This window comes from Papaver somniferum, chromosome 5 (genome assembly GCF_003573695.1).
Source record: "Papaver somniferum cultivar HN1 chromosome 5, ASM357369v1, whole genome shotgun sequence".
Classification (NCBI taxonomy): Eukaryota; Viridiplantae; Streptophyta; class Magnoliopsida; order Ranunculales; family Papaveraceae; genus Papaver; species Papaver somniferum.
Genome location: NC_039362.1, coordinates 211,932,981 through 211,946,106, shown reverse-complemented (window position 1 = coordinate 211,946,106; position 13,126 = coordinate 211,932,981). Strand labels below are relative to the sequence as shown.

General features: G+C 35.8%; 2 protein-coding genes across 3 annotated transcripts; one reads left to right on the top strand and one right to left on the bottom strand.

The window, feature by feature from the left end:
• Positions 1-3,622: 3,622 nt before the first annotated feature.
• LOC113284538 (NKAP family protein CG6066-like) lies at positions 3,623-8,658 on the top strand. Of its 2 annotated transcripts, XM_026534034.1 has the most exons (6): positions 3,623-3,952; positions 6,737-6,838; positions 7,508-7,649; positions 7,729-7,784; positions 8,077-8,139; positions 8,206-8,658. In XM_026534034.1, exons 1-6 carry the CDS (start codon positions 3,863-3,865, stop codon positions 8,359-8,361), a joined length of 609 nt encoding a protein of 202 aa, XP_026389819.1. In that variant the 5' UTR covers positions 3,623-3,862; the 3' UTR covers positions 8,362-8,658. The 2 variants fall into 2 exon arrangements, with proteins under 2 accessions (XP_026389819.1, XP_026389818.1); XM_026534033.1 differs by having other exon boundaries at positions 8,077-8,658.
• A 407-nt stretch (positions 8,659-9,065) lies between these two features.
• Positions 9,066-11,089, bottom strand: LOC113284536 (pentatricopeptide repeat-containing protein At3g02650, mitochondrial-like). Its single transcript, XM_026534032.1, has one exon. The coding sequence runs from the start codon at positions 11,019-11,021 to the stop codon at positions 9,270-9,272; it is 1,752 nt and encodes a 583-aa protein (XP_026389817.1). The 5' UTR covers positions 11,022-11,089; the 3' UTR covers positions 9,066-9,269.
• Between the last annotated feature and the right edge of the window lie 2,037 nt (positions 11,090-13,126).

Here is a 13,126-nt window from a genome sequence, read left to right as displayed (position 1 = left end):
GGGTGTAATCAGGGCGGCTCCTTTTGGATCCCATCGTATCAAGTTGTGTGAGAGGGACGGTTTTGTCCGGTTTTTCTCACTCTCTATTGGGAATTTCTGTTCTTTTATTAGCCAATCTAAACAAGAGCACACACGATATTTCCCACAAGCATATCAAAAGATAGCTAGAAAACCTAATTGAACGACAAACACAGTAGAAGCCGAAACAATAGAGTGCGAGCCAGATTATTTTTCAATAGGAAAGAAATTTATATTAATCACTAATCTTGTTGTACATCAACATGCCCTCTAATAAGAGAGTCAAGAGACTCAAGCCACATAGGAGCTTCGTTCTCCCAACAAGAACTAGATGCCAAGCTAACTACATCCTTCGCTAATATAGTAATATGTCCGGGTACATAGATGATTACCCACTTGTTAAAAGATTTAAGAAACTCAACACAATCTCCAATGGTGGCATTGTTTGTCCACTTGATAGCTCCAGATCTTCCATTCAGAGCATAATATCATTGATGCAATTATTTCCTTCTTTCTTGCAGATTGGGTAGATTCAAACACTACCAACGCCTCTGCCTTCTCTAGATCCTCTATTACTTCTGGAATACACCAGGCACCTTTGAACCTGCATCATTGATCATAGTTAGTCCAGTTCTCAAACATTTATTCTCCTTACAGTAGGAGGCATCAAAATTGCTTTTGATAAAGCTCTCTAGTGGAGTCTGTCATTGCACAGATACTCTCTCTCTTACAATTTGACTCCGGCTATTAGTATTTTTGGTTAATTTTCCATTCCAATCAAGTATTGATTTCTTAATCTGCTGCAGTACTGTTTGATTCACTTGAAACTGAACATTCTCAAAATGTGACTGCCCACCTCATATTCCAAACATACAACAGAATATGGCCAATAGAAATTACCATGGATCTGTTAGGAACCATACTATTACCAATCCAAGCAAACAAATTAGTGACAGTATGTAACTATTCTCACCCAGAGCACAATTCCAAAGAGGTTTGCAGTCACAATTCTAGCCCTAACTGGTAGACACAGCACATTCTAGATTGCTAATAGTACGTAACAAAGAGGAACCATACTATGCTCTTGTTGATGAACCATCCTATGAATCACAAATTAATGACAGTATGTAACAAAGACGACAATTTGAGACAACACCCTGTATATGTCTATCAATTCTAGCCCTAACTGGTAGACAACCATGAACACAATTCCAAAGAAAATGTAAATTTTTTCGAGGAAACTTCATATTCTAGAACAATTTCCATGGGAAATTAGCAGGGCTATCAGAACTATGAGCAGAGTTATTACATGCATCATCGACAACTTTGGAAGCAGATTTAACAGTAAATATACCATTATCCGTTGGTTTCAATCTCAATCTATCTTCACCACTTAAAAGTATTCTAATTTTACTGAGTTCAGTGACAACAGTATTAATATCAAAAAAGCATTCAGGGTTTCCATATTTCATTTATTATTATTAGGTATCATATTAACTGGTCAAATATTGATATTGTTAGATTGAAATCCAGAAGAACCAGATTAGTCTTATCCATCCCAATCCCACTCCAGTTAACGTGCAGCTAACACTAAACTCATATTTAAAGACTTAAAGGTCTAGATAAATAAAGCTCTCACATTGAATGCTGAGGAAGCCCTCGTTTTTGAATTTTGTGAAACTAGTTTTTTGGTGAGAACACTTCCCAACATATAATTGGTTATAAAAATAGTATAATTCTTTTTTAAGAAAATGAAACCAACTTCAATTTGAAATTATTAACTTGACAATATTTAGGTGAAGACACTTGGCAACATATGATTAGTTTAAATATTACAAACTCAAAAAGAAAATCCAACTTATCGTGTTTGAAATTTTATGAAAGTCGAAATTTAATTTGGAAATCGAGTACCTACCATATTAGGAATGTTTTACTACATTAATATATAAAGGGGAAAAGATCCATATATTATTCTGTGAAAATAAAAGGATATTTAAAATCCCTTTGCAGCACGATATATGAAAAAATGGCTACAATAAAACAAATAAAATCTCCACATATTTTTCCACCTATTTAACGTATTTGTCCCGCCACGCCAAATAAAAATGTAACCCGTTATAGGGGCGGCTTTCTAATTAACCAATTGGAACATCTCTAGCCTTTAACCAAACTAATTAATTCATGTTGCAGATGAATGGTATCATCATTTTAGATTCTAGTGGGAGGAATTGCTTTTATCACCACTAGGTCTCCTTTGATAAACCATGGTTTGAACTCATTTACCCTATGGAAATCAGATTCATTGGGTAATTTCATTATGAATACATTCTTGTACCTCTTGTGTTTGTATGGTGAGATGGTCGGAGATTTTGCCAATCCCCAATTTGCTCTTGTTGCATTGATGAACTCCCATTGACATACTGTCCTATTTGTGCAGATTCTACTCAGCATAGTGTGCTTCCAATCAATCTCAGTTGTCGGCAGAATTATGATTTTCTCCATGACTACAACCTCCATTTCCTCTTCTGACAAATTAAGTTGCTCCTCAAGTTGATTTGTTATTTTGCCATTACTTCAGTGCTTGTTGACATTAGTAAAAGGGATTGAGAGGTTTGATTGATTTTTTTGGATCTTTTGAATCGGTTCCAGATTTGGTGATTTCTTTAGGGGAAAAGAAGAAATAATACCACTTTAAAGCAGTGATAGTTAGGGTTTTGAATTATTATCTTTTTCTCATGGTAGGTTAGGTCACAGAACTCGAGAATTATCTGCATCTCTAAGAGCAACTGCAGTGGTGCCATCAAAACCAATTAACCAAAGATCAAAGATCAAAAAAAAGACCAAAATTTGGGTTTAGTCCGTGTTGTGACGCAACGGTACATGATTAAAATTTCGTCAGGCGGACTTTAAAAGTCCGCCCCATTTTTTTTTTTTGTAAAATTTCATCAGGCGGACTTTAAAAGTCCGCCCCATTTTTTGTAAATTTCATCAGGCGGACTTTAAAAGTCCGCCCCATTAAAATTTCATCAGGCGGACTTTAAAAGTCCGCCCCATTCTTTATAAATTCTTTTTCTTTTTTATTTAATATGAATTTTCATCGGGCGTAATTTAACTCTCCGCCCGTTAACAAGCGTACTTTAAATTTACGCCCAGCAACAAGCGTACTTTAAATTTACGCCCGACTATATTAGAATTTGGGATTTGGTCGCGACCATATTTGGTCTGGAATTTGATCTTTGGTTGGGATTTGATCTTTACTCCGTCCCACTGTGTTACGATCTCATCCCAAATTTTTGGTTATACTCGCCCACCGTGGATGCTGTAAGAGATAAAAGATTTTGAGCAAATTTTGTTCAGTGATAGGTGGTGTTTGGGGTTCCGCCGTTGAGAAGTGATGTGTTGACGCCGAAAAAGTTGTAAAGCATGGGTTTGATTGATCGAAGCCTTGTTGGTACCGTTAGTGATGATTGATACAAAAGGGACTGGTGCTCAAAAAGTCGTTCAGGGAAGGTACATGACAAGTTTATGGGCCGGGCCATAGGTCCAACTAATCCAAAACCCCTCGGACCTCTATTTCTAATCTTCTTCTCTCAAGCGAATAAATCTGGATCACGGTATCTTCCTTCCCTTCACTCTCTCCCTCTCTCTAAAATCCCTTCAAAACCTCTTCTTCTTCATCATCAACTCTGTCTTCCTTTCTCCGTGAATCATTATTGAATTAAGGAATAACGAAAACCCAATCTTAATATCTCAGTCCCCCAAAAATTCATTATCTGTATCACCCAATCATTTTTCTCCCTTTGAATTAACTTAGAAACTAGGGTTTGTTTGTGAGTTTAAAAAAATGGGGAAAAATCAAGCTTATAAAGCCATGCAAAAAGCTAGATTGGGTTCTGGTTCTGGTGGTCCTGATGAAGTTGCTGAAGATGGCATGGTTTGTACCCTTTCATAGTATATCCTCTTTTATCTTTTTTGAATCCAATTTGATTTAATTTTTCTGGGTTTTGTTTATTTGTTGTATTGTGAAATTGAAACCCTTTAGGAGATTCTTGGGAAATTTTGAGTAAACCCTTTGTTTGTTCTCTAGGGTTAGAGGGAAAATTGAATTAGTAAATTGTTGTTGACCTAATTTCATTGTAGGATAAGAATATTTATAACTTCAGGTTATGACTATGAATACCTCTGTGCATCTAGTTATTAGTTTGTCTTTGTAATTCTTAGTGATTGATGTCTCCGGATGATGATGGGTTTGGTGGCTTGTTAACATTCAGCTCTTTGAAATTTGGATGTAATTTTAAAGCTCTTGAGCTGCTAAACCTACTATTCATATTAGTCGTTCTAGTTTTGTGTTTGGTTTGATGCTTTCCGATGGTAGTGTGTTATGTGAACGACCACCTTGTTGAAGTATGAAAATTGAATGTTAGACATTCAAAGTGATATATAGCCAGCATTTTCAGCGAATCGTGCTAAGTGAACAGCACTTTGACAACTATTGTTAACAGATACCACCTGTGAATTCTGTATCTGTGATGAAAAATAACATCTTGAACAAAAAAATAAATAAATATCACCACCAAAGGATCTATCCTAGCTGTAAAGTTTCTAAGATGGTAGCTGTGAAAGTGCTGTTCACCTAGCATGATTTGGTAGAGATAGATGTATTACAACCCATACTGTGAAATAATGTTATGGTGCCTTGTCGATATTGGATACATTTTCGAACTAAAATAGGTGACCTTTACCAGGTTAATTTTGTCTGTTTTGATGGAAAGTTGTTGCTTGTTTGCCAACAAAATTGGGAAAGCAGCTAAGCTGATGAATGAATCATAGAGATAGAGGTAATGTTCTGACTATTTTCAAGACACTTCTATGGTAGATCTGATTAAGCGTGAATTCAAGACACTTCTAAGGTAGATCTGGTTCAGTGTGGATATCTAAATGCAAAAATTCTGATTAAATTAGCTATATGTCTATGTACTTGTAAATGGTAATTGCAATTAAAATAGCACCATTTTTGTAGTGCTGTTGTCTTTTTGGGAAATATCTGATGAAACCCATGTCTGGTCTGGGTTACGCGGATACTTTGCTTTCATGTCCTTGTCCTGGTTGCTGGTTTGCTGGTTGCACACGCACATACTTGTAGGCGTGTCCAATGCTAAGACGTCTCCGAGTTTCCAATACGGCAATTTGGAGAATCTAGGATACAGCATATAATGTACATTAGTTAACATTATAGTCTACATTAATAATCATATAGTCTATATTAATGATTTGTAACTGAAATATGTATATTTTCGCTTAACTTCTATGAGAGGTTTTATCTTTGTTAAAAGGAGAGTGTCTGTATCTTCAACTCCAGCTTTTCTTTTCCTACTCAGTTTATACTTCGTTTTTGGTTTGGAGAGCAAAAATTCTCTAGGAACCGTCTTGTTTGACTACCCAAAAACCGTCATCTCACAAAAAGTGAGCCCAAAGACCACCCCCTGCAAATTCCTGAGGGCGGGGCCCACTTTTTGTGAGTGGGCGGTTTTTGCGTAGTCAAAAATGATGATTATTATAGAACAATTCTTTGGATAGAAAAGGGAAGACTAGAGTAAGAAAATCTAATTGGAGATCGGTGGAGAATATCTCTATTTTACTGAAGATGAACTAAAAAATTATCTTTTTACTAAGAAAAAGGCTTCTCATAGAAGCTAAGAGAAAATATCTTATAATGAAGGTGTATTCTAAGTGAATATCCAGTTGTATTACAGTGTAAGATTTGTTAGATATGCTATTGAGTTCTTTTTTTGGTAATTGAGTCGTGTCTGGCATGTCAGACACGCGTGTCAGTGTCCATACGTGTTGACACGGCTCAATCTTTTTTTCTTTGTGCGTGTTGTTGTAGCACAGAGTCTGAGTAATTGTTGTCCTTAACAATGGGTTCAAATAGAATTCATTACACCGGTAATAGGTTAAATGTTCCATTTAAACATTCATAGCCAACTACAGCTACAATGGTCCATTGTGTGAAAGAATGGTAGCACGGATTGCTGTCTCTTTACACATATCCTCAGCAATTGTAATTGTATGCATCCTAAATTTATTGGTTATTTTATCTATATGGTGTACAAATGTGAAATGTATCTGATCTGGCTGTTAGCATTACCTGCATAATTATCTGAAACAAGCTTCTTTTGGTTTCTTCTATAACCTTTACAAATACAACAGTGGTAGACTTACCGTGAGCTCAGTCCCACGGTTTGTCCAGACAGACACATAGGGTGGGTCCCCAACCCCAGATTAGCAGGGGGGTGGTTTTTGGGTCCCACCCCATGTGTGTACCGGGACAAATCGTGGGACTGAGCCCACGATATATCTAGCTTTTTCATGAAAAATATGCTTCGATTAGGACTCCCTATTTTTCTCAGTTGGATGGACATTGAGTTGTAAATGGGTTTGTACAGTAACATAAAGGAGGATGATGTGTGAAGAAAATATGCTTAGCAGCATAGGAACCACACCATAAGATAATTAGATAACATAGATGGAAGCTGTTTGGCACATCAATTAGGTTAGTTAGTGATTTTTTGCTATCGTTACATTTGCATATATATTTTATGTTTTCTTGTCTCAGTGTCAATTGTTGCTGTTTATAGTGAAATTTACTGTCATTATTGAATTATGTACTTCTGTTTTGCTATTTTTCTTGGACATTTACTGACGAGGGCCGTCGCAGATTGATGGTTCTTTTCATTCACCAGAGTGGCATGCTGCTCGTTTGGCCAGCCTGAAAACTTCTCACACTGTAACCTGGGAAGAGTACAAGAAGAAACAGAAGGTAACCTTACTCATATAAGTTTATAACCAACGAGCTCATTGCCTAAAATTTGCTGGTTTATTTGTAAACTCTAGCTTGGAGATTAAATATACGGTCTCTTATTTCTGCTTTACTTTCATGTATGAACACTTTAAAATATGTTGGCATTTAATTTAAGGTTTCAGTTTCTAGGACTCACATGCTGGACTAAACTGGAAGGTGTCTTATTTTACCGTTGCTGAGTTCTTTTGGAGATATTTGAAACTTGTAAATAGCCTCATTTGCACAACTTCGTTATAACCATCTATTGAGTGTCATGCACAATTTCATATCCTTTTGCGAACCTGCTTCGAGGTTTTTCTTGAATACTCAATCAATAATATTCTTGTTAAATGTGATCAGTTGGCCCTGGGTTAATTCATTACCCTTGACAAAAATAATAACTAATACCAACGTGATAAATACTTGCTTTGAATTTTATTAGGATTATACACATGTTTTTTCCTGCCTTCCATGTATAAGCATAGTAACTTTATCCCAAGAGTTCAAAATTCATGATAGTTGAATCTTTAAGAACGATGTCGATACTCAATAGTAAATAATAAATCCTTGTACTTCCCTTATATGCTTCTACACATGCTTAATGACGTAATTGAATTTTTGTGTATGTGTTATACTCAAAATTTGTAGGAAGATGAGCTGAAAAGAGGAGAACTGGAGGCTGATAAAGATAAAATGATGCGGGAGTACAGGGCCCAGCTAGATGCCGAAAGAGCAAGCAAACTTGCCCATGGGAGAAATCATTCCAGCAGCAAATCTAGCCATAAGAAGGGTGGGTAGAAACTTTTCAGCAAGTCTGCAGTCATTTTGTTATATGAGGTTTTTCTCTTGACTTGAGTCTGTCCACGCAGATAGGAAGGAGAAGGATTTGAAGAAAAAGAGCAGCAGCAGCAGCAAGAAGAGAAAGGTATCTCCTGCTCCTTAAATATTATACTTGTTTCAAACTCATTTTTCTTGCAATTTATAGAGTATGACTTCTTATGGGCTTCGGATATGATTATGGTTTCACTTAATCCGTTGAACCTGGTATGCCGTATTACAATATCCTGATGACTTATTCGGGTTATATTTTCGTTATATACTCAGAATCTCAGATTGAGTAGTGTGATATCCATTATGCGGGTTAAGCTTATGTTTGTTTCCTCGCCCTTCACTTCTGCTTTCTGTTATGTATTTTGACATCTACCTGCTATATGTAGCGTTCGAGGAGGAGATCATCCGATTCAAGTTCGTCTTCAGAGTCATCTAGTAGTAGCAGTGAGGACGAGGAGAGAGAACCACGAAGATCTAAATCACGGTCAAAGAGATCGAAAAGCAGTAGCAGTGAGGACGAGGAGAGAGAATCACGAAGATCTAAATCACGGTCAAAGAGATCGAAAAAGGAGAAAAGGCACAGATCAAGAAGAAAGGAATCCAGCGATAGTGAAGAGGAATCTGATGGTCCCTTGCCGCTCTCTAAGTTCTTTGGCAATGGGAAGTCCTAACTTATATCCAGAGACTTTCTGCTACTTGGCGAAGAGTGTAAGATGGAAGGGCTCCATCAGTTCTCAATAAGTCGATTATTTCTTTATCTATCCTCTCTTTTTGTTGGATGAAAACCGATCCTCATCGAAGATATTAGCTTGTATTTTGTTCCGTCTTTTCCTTCTGTTACAAATTCACAATAGATCCTAGTGATTATGGTGAGCACTGGATTAACAACTTTGTAAAATACCACCAGTACCATACTATGTTATTAAACCATCTTCTGTAGAATAATTTGAAAAAATTTCTTCAGACTTTAAGCTTATAATCTCAGTTGTTTCCAGCTATGTTTGATGCAGCCGTCTAGGTTAAGGATGTTACCATGTGGTTGAATGGTAATACAGAAAGGACTCTAGTTGGATGAACCAAAGCAAACAATTTTTTTTCACAGGAAAATGCCAGAAACAGCAAAAATGACTGCAAGAAATGTTTAGCATCATATGCATATCCACAGAATCACTTGGATGATAATAACATCCATCTAGATACATTATTTCAGTGAAAAATGTTATACAATCAGTAGTTCACAGAGAAAAATCAAATTCAACAATTGGAACTTTCAGCTGGTTAAGCTCCAGCAAATCCGACAACCTCAACAAAGTAAGATCCAGCGTTTAAGATGTAGGAAGCAAAACCGACCTGAGCTCTAACCATACAAAAAACGTACTACCATAACTCTGGTAGAAATAAGATTTGACCTCAGTTCAAGTAACTAACCATTTGAATATAAAATAAGCATGCTTCATGTCTACTCGGCGAATAAGAAGAAACAAAAACATAGACGCTACAAAATTAAAACTTGAGCAGTAAATTTTTCTACTCACTAAATATTAAAAAAAAAAAAAAACACCTGCAGTTCGAAAGTGTTTTAAGCTGCAATACTCTCTTGTGGAGCTTTAGATTCCTCCTTTTGTAATTCCTTGACTGCCTTTATAAGACCTTGGCTATTCCCAGAAAGACTCGTGCCGTTTTCTTTCATTTCTTCTAATAGCTTCTCTGCTGTTTCCCAATCTAATGTATTAAGACAAAGAGATCGAATCACATCTTTATAGTCATTCTCATCCGCCAAGATACCACTCTCCTTCATCTCATTCAACAGATTCAATGCTTTATCAGTTTCCTCAAGCTGGCAATACCCACGAATTAAGATATGGTAAGGATCAGAAGTAAGCTTCCGATGCGTCTTTTTTGCCTGCTCTAGAATTTTAATCGCCTCATCCATCTGACTTCCCTTTACATAACCATTTATAATAACAGTGTAAGTGTATATATTAGGTCTCAATTTTCGACTCTCCATCACTTCAACTAACTTCAGTGCTTCCTCCAATTCTCCAGCCTTTGATAGAGCAGTAATTACTGAATTAAACACTGGGTGTCCAGGAGCTGGCCCTTCCTTGATCATCTCAAACAACAATTCCTTCGCTCCTTCAATATCTTTATATTGACATAAAGCACGAACAGCAAAACTGAAACACTTGGTTGCAAGCTTTCGCGAATCTCCTGACAAACCCTGCAAAACCTCTCGGGCTAACTTAACACTTTCACTCTTTCTACACAGACCATTGATCAGAAAATTGACAGACCACATTGGTACACATTTGTTCGTCTCTTTAGCCATCAAGTAAATCATATGAGCATCTTTCGCTCTATATCCTTTACACAGACTAACAATCATCTTCCCAATCTTCATATCATCAGGCAACTTTCCTGAGTTAAGCATCTTATCACAAACAACCCACGCCCCATCAAAAATCTTGCGATTGCAAAGTGCTTCAACAGTAAAATAATAAGTGTTACCATCCGGTTCACATCCAAATTCCTCATACTTATCAAAAACCTCTTTAGCAGCTTTACCTCTACCCAACATACACAACGAAGCAATCAATCCATTGAGTATCTCAGTGTTCAACACACCCTCGCGCTTCTCCCCAATCTCCTTGATCAAATCCCACAAGGAATAAACTTCTTTCTTTTGAATAGGTCTTAAACCATCACCGATAGCCTTAACAAGTGCATCTACAATTCTACTAGTCATAAAAGATTTATCCTTCTGCGAAGCCCATTTTACGAAACTAATCAAGTAATGACCATTGACATTTGGAGTTTGAATTAATTTCAATCCAAATTCCTCATTTACATCCAAATTCATCTTCTCTAGAGATTCTTCAATAGACCCATCTTTACTACTCACGCTTTGAAGAAACTGCAATACACTCTCAAGTTTCCCAACATCTACCACTTCAATCTGTTCATCAACAGCTAGTTCTACTTCTGATTCACTACTTGTCGTATCAGTATCATTTGATTGAGACACAAAATTAGGGTTTTCAATTTGTGAATCATTCTCATATGAAACACTAAATGGGTCTAGTGAATCTGGGGAAATAAGAGGTGGGGTTTCATCAAAAACATTAATTTCATCGCCATGATTGACATTTGAATCATTAGAGTAAAATCTAGGGTTTTGGGTTGATAATGATAATAAACGAGAGAAATGAAAAGGTGGAGACTCAATTAGTGTTGTTAGGGTTTTAGATTGTAGTACCTTGTTTTGAATTGAAGCTGATGATGATTGAATTGAACATCTGAGTAGTATTGATCTTGCTTTTGATCTCCACATCTCTCTGTTTGTCTGGTTTTTCTCTCTACTCTGTGAACTTCTGATGAAGTGAGATTTGAAGACGGAGGATGGAGAACAAAACCCTTGGGAATACATTTCTAGTGCTTGGAGGTTTACAACGGGCCAGGCCCTGCAGTCCGACCCATTTTATTTGCACATGCTTTCTTGAGTTTTTTTTTTCCTTGAAGCATCTCGTTTCGACTAAAATGTCTATAAATCATACACAAAATTGGTTAATAAGACCAAAACCAATAATTTCTGGGTGAAAAGGACATCTAAATTTTGATATTGTTTCAATGAATAAAAATGTAAAAATAGTTAGGATGTAAACAGTTTTATCATATCTGTTTTCAAATACTTTTTCTTATTTTTAATTTACATCAGGATGCATCCAGTTTCATCCTCGCTATCTTTTAAGTTTAAGCCAGGATGAATCCAGTTTCATTCTTGCTATTTTTTTGTTGTCCATTTCACTTATACTAATTTTTACTCGTCCATTAGAACCATGATTTAAAAATATTTGGACAGATGACCCATTTTTCGTAAATCATATGCATGAGTCGAGCAAGATCTCGGGGGTAAGGTTGTTTGTATTTTTCTGACTCAACTAATTCGTTTACATCTATCTCATTTTTGATTCAAAACAAATTAACCAAAAGAGTTATATGATTTTTTTTGAATACAGTCAGATATATGCCCAACGAGTCAGGTACAAAATGACACATGACTCAAATAATCCCTAGTCAGATATATGAGCCGAGTGAGACCTCGAGTCGGACATAAAAAAAATTAAAAAGAAAACGATTTGACATCTAATTCGGACTGAGTCAGATATCAAGTCGGTTTTGAACCACAGATCAAACACCAATAAAATATGAAGTAGTCATCAGAAAAGTTACAAACAATGATTTGACATCTGACTCCCGACTCAGATCCAAGCAAACATGGTGTTGGTTACATAACTGTGCTTGACTCGCTCAAATTAGACATTAAAGAAATACAGGAAAACCTATGCGAAGGACTACTCTATAAGGGAATAAATTTCATAAATGAATATGAAATTTTGGTCCTAATTTGGCTTAATCTTTGTAAAATTTACCTCTATATAATAATAAACTCCATATAAGAATAATTTTACCTAGCGTTTTTAGGGGCCACTCAAAAGGAATTAGGGGCCACCTTTTTATTCCCATCCATTGAAGGAGGTTACAGGATATCTTAAAAATAAAAAATTGTCTATATTGTCCTTCACCTTTATACTAAATCTAAACCTATATCCTTTATTTTCATAATCATATCATTCCACTTCTTCTTCTCTTTTCCACCCATTGAATTTTTTTTCCATCATTTTAATTTTGATTGAAAACAAAGATCATCGATCAAACAAATGTTATGATTGATTGTTTAAAATTAAAACCCAAAATTCATTAACCTTAAAGTTGAAACTTAGAACATCAAAAAAAAGGAGTTCAACAAACAAAACGAATAGATGATAGTAGTTGTGATTCAATTAGGATTTTATTACTTGAAATCAAAAATTTGATCCGAAAATTTTCTTGGATTTATACTAGCAGAAACATAATCGGTAGATAACTATCTATTTTACCTACCGATTATGGTTGATGTTCTTGGATTTACACTAGCAGAAACATAATCGGTAGATAATAATCTACTTTACCTACCGATTATGGTTGATGTTCTTCGTTTCTTAAGAACATCAACCATAATCGGTAGGTAAATTGATCGATATCTACCGATTATTCTTGATTCTAAAAATTAAATTTCTCTGTACAAAAAGTTACGCACAATCGATAGATAATGAACACCATTAACTACCGATTGTGAAAGTAGAAAATTTTGAAACTTTTGTTAAGTTTTGAAAATTTGAATTTGAGGCCATGAACACAATCGGCAGATAATAAGCATCACTTATTAACACAATTCACTTCCGATTATGGTAGTATTAAAATACGAAAATTTAGTATATTCGGAGGTTAAAGTAACACATTTTACTACCGATTATGGTAGTACCAAAGTTCAAAAATTTTAGGATTTTGGAAAAATCATATTTTGGGGCCAATATACATTCGGAAGTCAAATTTACT